The 12,744-nt window shown below is 33.4% G+C and overlaps 1 protein-coding gene and 1 pseudogene across 1 annotated transcript; both read left to right on the top strand.

Annotated features, from left to right (window-relative positions):
* The first annotated feature begins 2,945 nt into the window (after positions 1 to 2,945).
* On the top strand, positions 2,946 to 3,779 carry LOC129285598 (uncharacterized). Its single transcript, XM_054921349.1, has 2 exons — positions 2,946 to 3,259; positions 3,581 to 3,779. The coding sequence occupies exons 1-2, from the start codon at positions 2,976 to 2,978 to the stop codon at positions 3,723 to 3,725; spliced, it is 429 nt and encodes a 142-aa protein (XP_054777324.1). The 5' UTR covers positions 2,946 to 2,975; the 3' UTR covers positions 3,726 to 3,779.
* A 1,102-nt stretch (positions 3,780 to 4,881) lies between these two features.
* On the top strand, positions 4,882 to 12,012 carry LOC129285599 (shaggy-related protein kinase kappa-like; annotated as a pseudogene).
* The last annotated feature ends 732 nt before the right edge of the window (positions 12,013 to 12,744 follow it).

Genomic DNA, 12,744 nt, shown 5'->3' with positions numbered 1-12,744 from the left:
CAAAATTGAAAAAAAAAAAATCCACTAACCTAAAGCTATTTTACTCTTAAAATTTTTTTTCCCATGTATATTATCTTTGATATCATTGTCTCACGTTCTTTTCTTGTAAAGCCGTGGAAGTAATGAAATTGATAATAAATGGGAGTTTATCAACTTCGATCATTGCATGCAATTGTATTATTTATATTAAAGGTTAACATGTTATATATTATATTTTAAATATAGTTGTTAAACTCTTGAGTTCACTCTTTAAATTTAATGTTTTTATATTTTTAATTTATAAAATTGTGTTAATTCACTCATAAATTTGAACTTGAAACAAGTTTTGTTAAACTCATGAGTTTATTGCCGAATTTCCATTTTTATGTTTTTAGCTTATAAAATCATGTCAACTAACTCATAAACTCATATTAGATGTAAGCTTATTAAGCTCATTCTTTTTTTTTTTAAGTTGAATAAGTTAAGTATACAAAAATTTAGTTCATAAAAGTTATAGAATCAGGTTCAAAGAAAAAACAACTTAAAAGATAAAAACTAATATTAATAAAAAACATAAAATATTAAAATAAGTTTCTCTATTTTAAATTTTTTATGTTTTGTATAATAATTTATCAACGTAGATATATTTAATTTTAATAATTTATATTTTAAATATATTTAAATTAAATTATGGTAATATTTAATACTCTAATTATTTGATAATAAATTTTTGATTATTATTTATTAATAGAGGTAAATTTCACAAATTTATAATTTAAGTTTATATTTTTATCATAAATTTATTTAAATCCGTGAGTTTAACACTGTTGATTTTGAGAATTAAGTTGGACCAAATTGGTTGATGAGAATGGAAACTAATCTCAAGTTCAATTTGACCACGAAGCAATCTAAAATCAGTTTCGAATCAGTCAAACTAGTTATTGAACCAGTTACATTTATTTTTGTTCATTTTTAAATTTTTAATCAAAATTTCTAAAACTATTATATATATTGAACAAGCATTGAAAATAAAAAATGATCAAATATGCAAGATACGCGCGCGCGTTTAAAGTTATGAATTGTAAAATCAGTATAATATTTTGAATGAAGCCAGTGGAATATTGATGAATATTAACTTTTTCATAAAATCAGTATATATACTTTTTTAAAATTAGTTATACAAAATTGTTTTGCAATGCAATAATAAAAGATATTATGTTGTTTATGACAAAAAGGATCCTTTCTTTATTTTTTTTAATCTAGTTATCATATACTCATCATGATTTTTATTACAAGACACCTTTCAGAAAAAAAATTAATGGTTCTTTATGTAGGATATCTGATGAGGTATTAGCCAATTTATTTTTTTTAATGTTATTCTCATTTAAATTCATTAATTGTAATAGAAAATGTAATGTAAATTTAAAAATTTTTATTTAAATATGAATAAAATAGGAAATTTATTATTTTTTTTGGACAAAGTTAATGTCTTAATGATTTAACCATCTTTCCTTAATTTCAATAAAATAGTTGGAGGTGTCTCATAATAAAAATCGAAAGGAGTATTATAATTTAGTTTTTTACAAGTCATAACGTGATCAATTAAAACTTAAATCATTATTAAGAGATGTGTTTATAATTAATATCTAATCATACGTCAAACACTTTTACTTTAACTTTGCACAATAAAAAAAAAATGCTTTAGGTACATTTATAAATAGTACAAAGGAAGGATTTCAACTAAGGACTAGAAATACAATTTAACTACTAATGGGCCCAAAAAAATTTAAAATTGTAATTTAGTCCAAGAAGACTAAAGTAAAAATAATTTTAATGGTAAAAAAATAAAAGTACCCTTTACTTATTACATAGAATCATTAATTATTAATTTTATTGCTTCACTTGTTAATTTTATAAATATAAGTTGTAAATTACATCAATTTCTCAAATAAGTAGCAACATTAGTTGTTAATTTGCTAACTTTACTTGTTAATTTAATTAGTAAATTAACAAATAAAATTACTAATTTAATAATTGATGTTGCTACTTGTAATTGAGCAACTAATGCCAAGTCTTGTATAATTATTAATATATCAATTCATGTAATTTACAACTCATATTGATAAATTAATAAGTGAAGTAAGAAAATTAACAATTAATGATTCTGCATGACAAGGAAAGGGTACTTTGATCTTTTTATTATTGAAATTATTTTTATTTTACTCCCCCCGAATTGAATTGACTTTCAAATTTTTTAAGACCTATTAGTAATTAAATTACATCTTGATCCTAGTTAAAATTTTTCCATAATTTTTTATTACACATTGTTATATAAGTAGGAGCAGAGTCAAGATTTAAAAATAAAGAAGGCCAAGATTATAAAATGTATATATTATAAATTTTTATAAATTTTAGGGAGCCCAAAGTATATAATACTTACTCCCTTTATTAAAAAATGTAAAATATTTTTTGAGGAGCTGGATATTAAAAAATATAAAAATTTTTAATCTTTTAAGATGTAATCATTGTCTTTTTTTTAAAAGTATTCCTATTGATAATAACTTTATATTTATTGTAAGGTGTTTAATAAGAATAAATATAAAAATATAGGATTAGTAAAAAATAAATAATTATTTTATTGGAGTGAAATTTAAATAAAAATATCATATTTTTTAATAAAAAATATATAATATAAAAAAATTTAAAAAAATTAGGGAGGCCACGGCGCTCTTGCTTGCCTGCCTCTCCTCCTTCCACTTAATATAAATATTATTTTTATTGATGATAATTTTATTGACACGCGTAAGTTATTTTATACCAGAAGTGTTGTCCGATTGTATTATTTTACTGGTGCAAGGCGGGGGACTCCTGTCTTGAAATAAATTAGCTCTAGTGTTCGTACCAAAATCTTAATAATAATAATAATAATAATAATACAGTGTCCTGTGTCCACATGCTCCAATACGTGTAGTTGGTATGAGAGAATCGAAGACGGAATGGATTGTATCAGAACGATAATCATAAAAGAAACACAACAGAAAAAGCTCACAGGGAAACTGTTCGTAGAGAAACAGGGTGTCGCTCCCAAAAGCTCTGGCCTAGGAACAAAAAAAATTGTAAAGAAAAATCTAACGGTTCATAGGATCGCGAGCAAGCAGGTCACTCTCTTCGATCGGCTCTCTGTTTTTGTTTCAAGGCAAAAAAAGATATTCATATTTTGGAAACTGGAGCTTTGTAAAATGCAAGAGCGTGGTTCGATATTGATCAGGAAAGCTTGCAGGTGAGTTGTGCTTCCTTAGATAGATATTATTTGTGAATTTTTGGAAATTTGGGTTTTTCTTGATTGAATTTAGTCTAATCTATGCTTGATGATTGATTGTAAGTGGGGTTGATTTGAGGTTTGAATGTTTAAAAGGTTAGATCTGATAAATCTCGAAAAAGCTGCTCTTTTGAAATTTATTTAATATTCCTTTATTGCATGCTTTTGTGTTTTTATATCAACTTTTCGGGGCGTTTTCCCTTGTATTTTAAACTTTCATGGACATCACAGTTTGTGTTTTCACCTCGTCATTTTGAGTGGCTTATTAATAAATTTTTGTAGGTTGGCAGTGTCTTGGTGGAATTTGGTAGCACCGGAGCAGAATATTCGGAAAGTAGCAAATAGTGACATTTGGAATAGTTGCGTAAGTCAGCCATGGCGTCTGCAAGCCTTGGAAATGGAGGGGTCGGCAGTTCCAGGTCTCTAATGGTTTCAGAGAGTCATCTAGTTCGGTGATTGGCTTGGGAGAGAGATGCTGAGATGAGGTGAGGGACAAGGTGGACCAGGATGAGGACAGAGTGATAGCTTTCAACTTGGCTCTTATTCAATTTTTTGTTCTTCTTCAAATTTCTATCAAGTATCTCAACTCAAAAAATGAGTTTGGGTCCCCCTCCCAAATGGCTATTTGATATTGTGTGATTGATCTCTTGCTGGTTAAAAAAATTAGGGAGGCCACGGCGCTCTTGCTTGCCTGCCTCTCCTCTTCCACTTAATATAAATATTATTTTTATTGATGATAATTTATTTGACACGCGTAAGTTTATTTTATACCAGAAGTGTTGTCCGATTGTATTATTTTAACTGGTGCAAGGCGGGGGACTCCTGTCTTGAAATAAATTAGCTCTAGTGTTCGTACCAAACTTCTTAATAATAATAAATAATAATAATAATAATAATACAGTGTCCTGTGTCCACATGTCCAATACGTGTAGTTGGTATGAGAGAATCGAAGACGGAATGGATATGTATCAGAACGATAATCATAAAAGAAACACAAACAGAAAGCTCACGGGAAACTGTTCGTAGAGAAACAGGTTGTCGCTCCCAAAAGCTCTGGCCTAGGAACAAAAAAAATTGTAAAGAAATATCTAACGGTTCATAGGATCGCGAGCAAGCAGTTTCACTCTCTTCGATCGGCTCTCTGTTTTTGTTTCAGGCACAAAAAAGATATTCATATTTTGGAAACTGGAAGCTTTGGTAAAATGCAAGAGCGGTGGTTCGATATTGAATCAGGAAAGCTTGCAGGTGAGTTTGTGCTTCCTTAGAATAGATATTATTTGTGAATTTTTTGAATTTTGGGTTTCCTTGATTGAATTTAGTCTAATCTATGCTTTGATTGATGTTAAGTGGGGTTGATTTGAGGTTTGAATGTTTAAAAGGTTAGATCTGATAATCTCGAAAAAAGCTGCTCTTTTTTGAAATTTTATTTAATATTCCTTTATTGCTGCTTTTGTGTTTTTATATCAACTTTTTCGGGGCGTTTTTTCCCTTGTATTTTAAACTTTCATGGACATCACAGTTTGTTTTTCACCTCGTCATTTGAGTGGCTTATTAATAAATTTTTGTAGGTTGGCAGTGTGTCTTGGTGGAATTTGGTAGCACCGGAGCAGAATATTCGGAAGTAGCAAATAGTGACATTTGGAATAGTTGCGTAAGTCAGCCATGGCGTCTGCAAGCCTTGGAAATGGAGGGGTCGGCAGTTCCAGGTCTGCTAAGGTTTCAGAGAGTCATCTAGTTCGGTGGATTGGGCTTGGGAGAGAGATGCTTGAGATGAGGTTGAGGGACAAGGTGGACCATGATGAGGACAGAGTGAGTAGCTTTCAACTTGGCTCTTATTCAATTTTTGTTTCTTCAAATTTTCTATCAAGTATCTCAACTCAAAAATGAGTTTGGGTCCCCTCCCAAATGGCTATTTGATATTGTGTGATTGATCTCTTGCTGGCATTAGAGAGGTTTTTCTAGTCATGTACAGTGAGGACACCTGATTCGAAAGCACACTAAAGTTGAAATTCACTGCCTTTTATTTAAACTTCAATTTTTTGAGCAGCTCATGTTTTTTGCTTCACTTTCGAGCTGTAACTATTTTCTGTTTTTGTTGCAGGATAGTGAGCCTGACGTAATTGATGGTGTGGGTGCTGAAACAGGACAAGTGATTAGAACCAGCGTTGGTGGTCGAAATGGCCAATCCAAGCAGGTAAAAAGAGGGGGGGGGGGAGAAGGAGAAGGAGAAGCCTTTTTGGTTCTTTGGTTACTGGAAACTCTTTGCGGTTATGCAAATCAGTTCAACCCATAATAACTTCCCTAAAATTGTTTTGTTTAAGTTCACAGAATGTCAATTATATTCCGGAGCACGTGATTGGAACAGGCTCTTTTGGTGTTGTTTTCCAAGTGAGGCAGAGCACATGGTTTTCCCTCCCTCAGTATTTTTGAAAATGCATGATTTTAATTTACCATGTTCTGATTTTGCTTTTTTCTTTGTAATAATGCTTCTATCAGGCAAAATGCAGAGAAACTGGAGAGATTGTGGCCATTAAAAAGGTCTTCAGGACAAGCGCTACAAAAATAGGGAGTTGCAGATTATGCAAATGCTTGATCATCCAAATGGGTTGTTGCCCTCAAGCATTATTTCTTTTCAACGACTGACAAGAAGAGCTTTACTTGAATCTTGTTCTTGAATATGTTCCTGACTGTAAATCGTATTGCAAGGAATTATAGCAGGATGAACCAGAGAATGCCTTTAATACATGTTAAGCTTTACACTTACCAGGTATGTAGGCTTTAGCTTTTTATAGAGGTAAGTCAGGAAAGACACTACCGCTCCCCAAAGTATCTAGTTGCAAACGCCCTATAAGAGTATATTGTTGCAATATATATAATCAGTCCCTTAAAGGCATCTAATATCTTCTGAGCCCTATCTTTTTATTTATCATCGTGTTTCTTAGCCGTAGATGGCCTCATTTGAACAACTCTCATGACATTTTTTATAGGAGAATCCGTATAGTGATAATTGATGTCAGTGGAAGGATGTAGAATTTTTTTTTTCTTTTTGGTTTTAAGAGAGAGAGAGAGAGAGAGAGAGAGAGGTTTATGAAAAATGGAAAAATATAGTTGAAGATGCAGTTGTTTGCATTTGGAAAATATTTTCACAGAGCGGAATCAAAAATTTAATAATCAATAATGTATTCTGCACAGTTTCAAATCTAGTTATTTTTTTTCTTGCTTATTCATGATATGTTTTTCCCGAACTTGGCTGCAGATTTGCAGGCACTTGCATATATACATAATGCATTGGAATTTGCCATCGTGACATCAAACCCTCAGAATCTACTTGTGAGACATCCATTTGAATCTTTGTCATTTATGTTGAAATGTTTTGGCTTTACTGCATCCTCATATATGTGCAGGAACTAATTGATTTCTTTTGTCTTTAAAGATTTTTGCAATTAGATTTCATCATTTGGTGATGTCTTTGAACTTTTTTCTGAAGTGTATCTTATCTTATAATGAATGGTTTCATAGATCCGGGTTTACATTTTATAGCCATTTTGATTACCATTTCACATTTTTATGAGCACCGCTAATCTTGTTTCACATTTTTCAGATTTTAAGTTATGGAGGCTGGTGTTGTTTGAATTTTCTACATTTGCCTTTAACTCTTCCTGCTCTGGCAGTTTTGTTTTAGGGTCCTTCTTATTGAGACTGATACATGGGATTTTCCTTTAAACTTGTACCATATTTAGGAAAGTATTGGGTTCTTAAAGCAGTCATTCTGAGGATTGCTCATTGTCAATCCCTTTAACAACTGAATTTAGTGGGGCTAATGGCTGAGGGATGTCTCTATTTTTTTTCTGTTTGTATCTCTGCCATGCTAATATAAGTGATTGAAGGAGAGGAACAGTGCTAAGAATGTCCTGGGCATTACCACTATACAACTCTGCTCTGTTGAATTTATGGTATTTCTGATGTAATTAAATATGCCGTGTTCTTCCATCACCCACATGTTAGAACCTAGTAGAAAATTTATTCCTCTGTTGCTTTGTTAGTGATTGGAGGAGAGGATAAGATGGAGCTTTACTTAAAAGGGGTATCCTTTTGGTATGTTGTTTAGGAGCCTTCTCCTCATTGTGTTCTTGAAATGATTGTGAATTTATGTTGTGTCATCTAGAGAAAAGATAGTTGGAATTGTGCATATATGCAACTTTTAATGCTTGTGCTTGCAGCATCCCCCCCCCCCTCACGAACTCCTAATCAAATGCATGTCACTCATATCAGGTGAATCCTCATACACATCAGCTGAAAAATTTGTGATTTTGGAAGTGCAAAAGTGCTGGTAAGATATTAAGCCTGCCTGTTGATGGATGATGGAAGTTTTTGTTTTCTCAGCTTAAATTTTATCCATATTTTTTTTTTCATCAGGTGAAAGGAGAACCAAATGTTTCTTATATCTGTTCAAGATATTATCGTGCTCCGGAACTTATTTTTAATTTGATAAGGACTATTCGAAAATAATTTGGAAGTAAAATTGGGAGATCAATTATACCTCAAGTGGAAAAATTTTAGATATTTGGGGAGCCATTATCCAAAATGATGGCGAAATCAGTGGAGATATTTCACATAGAATTCAAGCTGGGTGGTTTAATTGGAGAAAAGCTAAAGGAGTTATTTGTGACGTAAGGTGCCTAATAAACTTAAAGGAAATTTTTACCGTACTGCTATCAGACCGGCAATGTTATATAGTAGTGAATGCTGGGCTCTAACGGGACAGCAAGAGCATAAAGTTGGAGTAGCAGAGATGAGAATGTTACGATGGATGTGCGGACATACACGTAAAGATAAAATGCGAAATGAGCACATACGTGAAAAGTGAGGGTGGCACCTATTGAGGAAAAATGGTAAAAATCGGTTGAGATGGTTTGGGCATGTACAAAGAAGACCAAGGAGGCACCAGTGAGAAGAGTGGAACATATAACTTAGTCCGATTAAGGAGGTAAGGAAGGCCTAAGAGAACACTCTTGGAAGTTGTTGAACTGATCTCTAATTAATAATATTTCTAAAAGCTTAATAAATGATAGAGCACAATGGCGTCTTGCAATCCTGTAGCCGACCCCACCTAGTGGGATAAAGGCTTGTTGTTGTTGTTGTATCTCGTGCCATGCTAATATAAGTGATTGAAGGAGAGGAACAGTGCTAAGAATGTCCTGGGCATTACCACTATACAACTCTGCTCTGTTGAATTTATGGTATTTCTGATGTAATTAAATATGCCGTGTTCTTCCATCACCCACATGTTAGAACCTAGTAGAAAATTTATTCCTCTGTTGCTTTGTTAGTGATTGGAGGAGAGGATAAGATGGAGCTTTACTTAAAAGGGGTATCCTTTTGGTATGTTGTTTAGGAGCCTTCTCCTCATTGTGTTCTTGAAATGATTGTGAATTTATGTTGTGTCATCTAGAGAAAAGATAGTTGGAATTGTGCATATATGCAACTTTTAATGCTTGTGCTTGCAGCATCCCCCCCCCCCTCACGAACTCCTAATCAAATGCTGTCACTCATATCAGGTGAATCCTCATACACATCAGCTGAAAATTTGTGATTTTGGAAGTGCAAAAGTGCTGGTAAGATATTAAGCCTGCCTGTTGATGGATGATGGAAGTTTTTGTTTTCTCAGCTTAAATTTTATCCATATTTTTTTTTTCATCAGGTGAAAGGAGAACCAAATGTTTCTTATATCTGTTCAAGATATTATCGTGCTCCGGAACTTATTTTTGGTGCCACTGAGTATACAACTGCTATAGATATATGGTCAACTGGATGTGTAATGGCTGAATTACTTCTTGGACAGGTAACTTGATAAGCAAATGAAAATGTGTGTGTGTGTGTGTGTATTTCCATTTGATCTTTTGGCCTTGTCCTTTTCCCTAAAATTCAAATTGTTTTCCAGCCTTTGTTTCCTGGAGAAAGTGGAGTTGACCAACTTGTTGAAATCATCAAGGTGAGGGTTATTCTTTCTTTAATTAACCATATGAAAGAGATGGATTTGACCATCCTGTAAATGTGTAATATTTGAATCAATAAAATTTTAATTATCTATATCTTAGACTCTTAAGTATAGTAAATTTAGTTTGAGATATCAGGAGGTTCTAGGGATCTTGATGTTTTCTCTACATGAAAGTTGGAAAGGAGAATTTTGTCTTGTTTGCTTTTAATTTATTTCCAATGTTGTATCTGAAGAGGCATTTGGGTTCTTGGTTTGTTATTGTTCTTCTGGTATTAGCGATTATGAAGTTCACCATAGCTCAAAGTTGCCCCTAAAAATGATAATTTAACTGGATAATTCCTTTCAGGTTTTGGGAACTCCAACCAGGGAAGAGATAAAGTGCATGAACCCAAATTATACTGAATTTAAGTTTCCGCAGATTAAACCTCATCCATGGCACAAGGTATTATCTCCCTCTTCTTCCCCGTTTTTTTTTTTCTACATCCTATAATTTTGTTTTCTGGCCAGTACATCCTATAATTTACTCTCTGCATTGAATATTCAATATTTAAATAAAAACTCCACGTGTTAATTCTTTGCCTAGATGAGCTGAATATTATCTGAGCTTGTACTTTGTAGCTTTTTAGAATACTTATTTTTTGGTGTGTTTCATTTGATGGCATCATGCTTGCTTTTCCTGTTAAATGATGCATGCTTGAAGAGGATTAAGCTAATATGGCTAAGCTATAATGGCATCTCATATTGGGGAACAAGGTCAGTAAACAGGATCAAGGAGTAAGCTGATATCCTTGTTGGGTATGCGTTGTCTTCCAAACAGCAGATTTACATGATTGGCATGGGATTGAATTAGTATTGAATCTTTATCAAAGTGGGCTCATAACCAGATTAGTATAGATATTGTCTTAAAGACACTTCCCACTCCAAATATGTAAAAATGGAACACCGAACACTTTGTGTTTAGTTGATAGACGTGTTAGAGGTTGCTTTGTTGTAAAGTGATTGCAGTTGCACAATGGTTGTGTCAATATTGTCGTCAATTACTCTCTTTGATGTATATACATTACAATCTATCTTTATTGAGCGTGTGCAAGTCTTCCCCAACATTTTATGCATGTCTTAATATACATTGCTTTAAAGGGGAGTCGTCTGGATGAGGAATTTACTCTGATATCTTCCTAACTTGACAGGTCTTTCAGAAGCGGTTACCCCCTGAAGCAGTGGACCTTGTGTGTAGGTTCTTCCAGTATTCTCCCAATTTGCGGTGCACTGCTGTAAGTTTTGCCTTTCCATTTTGTTATCCTCTTCTCTGCTGTGGCCCTGGAACTAGAATATTATCATTATAGTTGATGCTCAACATTGTTGTATTGTATTGCAGTTGGAAGCTTGCATTCATCCTTTCTTTGATGAATTGAGGGACCCAAATACCCGCCTTCCTAATGGCCGTCCACTTCCTCCTCTTTTCAATTTTAAAGCTGCAGGTAAGCCCAAACACTTCCTGATTGATCATCACAGTCTGATATTGAACTTGTAGTTCTTGGAAAGAATTATGCAGAATGACAATGTTAAAAGTTGCTTGCACCATTCACACGAGTTGTCAATAGACTATGATCCGATAAATAGGAAAGAGGAAAGTAAAAGGAAAAGGTTCCTATCGCAAAGTTTTATAAATTTTATAAATTAACTTTATAAACGAAATATAAACAAAATATAATCTCAACAGAACAGAAACTCTAGAACATAACAGGTTTGCCAATCTTTCGAGAGGATTGGCTCTCTCCCTCCAGAGCTTAAGCTTGACTCAAAGTTCTCTCTCCGAGTCCCTTCATCGTTCCCGACTCCTCTCTTTCTATGCCCCCGCTCCACTTTCTGAATGCTTCTCTTGCTTTTGTTTTCATCATGACTGCCTAGTTTTACCTCAACTGGTTCTGACCCTTTGTATTTTCTTCTAAACCAGTAGTCCCATATTTTCTGCCCTTTTGCCATTCTTTTTTATGTCTCCTTCTCTGAGCTTTGACAGTGACAGCTAACCTATAATACTATCAAAGGTGAGGCTTATATGGATGCAAGGCATCTTAGAACAGTGGTGCTTGAGGTTGTCTCCATTGACCTCATGAGAGAGTTCATTCATTTACCTTAACACCTTCCATCTGTTCTCCGTCATGTTAGAAAAATTATGTTTTAAGAACCACCAAGAAACGAGCTCAATGGAGCAATTAATTAGGTTTATGGAAAGTGAAATTAATCTATTATTGTATGAATATATGCATTTTTTTTTCCATGTTCTTCATTTGTTGTTTGTGCTGGCAGAGCTCTCCGGTATACCGCAAGACGTCATCAATCGGCTTATTCCAGAGCATGCTCGCAAGCAGAATTTATTTATGGCTTTGCACACCTAGCAACTTCAGTCATTCCTTCCCTCCCTTCCACGTGGCAATTGTTAGCAGGCTGTAAAATATCCAGTGCATCTGTGAAAATGCCACATAAAAAGTTCCTGGGTATAATATGGAAAATTGCAGTTTTCGAATTCATTGGCCATGGGGATGGGTCTTGTTCTCTATTCTTGCTCAAGAGACCATGTTTTCTTGTATATTTTTCACACACTTTAATGATGATTTTAGTAGTATAGCAGACATAAGGATTTATATAGTAACACACTTCTGTTCCTGTTTTCTGGTTTTCTCCCGTGGTTTTGGGCAACTGATGAACGTTTTGAAGATGTGACCCATTCTTTGTCTTCAGAATTGCCTTGCTATCTTAACTTTTTTTTTTTTGGGTATTGGATTGATTGTTATTGTACCATAAAACATTAAAATTGGTAAAGCCAGATAACTCAGTGAATTTCAAATCCTTATATAATATGAGCTGTATAATTTTCTTTCACTTTTTTCTCCCCCTTTCCAGGACGATCAAGTAGAGAAATTGCTTTGGTTGATTGTCTTGTTACATTCTTCCGAGTTTAGGGTTTGCTTTGTTAAACTTTTCAAAAGTAATGAAAAGAAACTCCCCTCATTTTTTATTAAAAAAATATTACCTTCTCAACAAATTAGCCCTTGCATTTATTGCCTTACAGCCATTGTAATAAAAGCGAAAGAAAGAAAGAAAGAAAGAAAGTTCGTTCCGAACCAATGTCTATACTCTATGGCAGGCAGGGTGTGTCGTGTCACGTGTGTATATGGGCGAAGGGTATGTGTCCCCTTGTCTATGTGGAAGGATGAAAAATTTTATGGAGAAAAAATAAAAAAGGTTCCCAAAGACAAAGAGAAGGCTTGCTGAGAGCATGAGAGTTAGATTACCAATGACTTATAATTCTTATCATGAATACTATTTATATAAGGCAAATACTGTTTATATAGGGCATGAATATAATTAAAAAGGTATAAAAAATTTAAGAAATTAAAGTTTCAATTAATATTTTTTTAGAACCATAAATTTATTATCCATGCCTTAT

The sequence above is a fragment of the Prosopis cineraria genome, unplaced genomic scaffold (genome assembly GCF_029017545.1).
Source record: "Prosopis cineraria cultivar Desert tree isolate PC_DT_omini unplaced genomic scaffold, ASM2901754v1 PC11, whole genome shotgun sequence".
NCBI classification, from domain to species: domain Eukaryota; kingdom Viridiplantae; phylum Streptophyta; class Magnoliopsida; order Fabales; family Fabaceae; genus Prosopis; species Prosopis cineraria.
The sequence above is the reverse complement of the archived record's forward strand: the minus strand, read 5'-3'. Positions and strand labels throughout refer to the sequence as shown.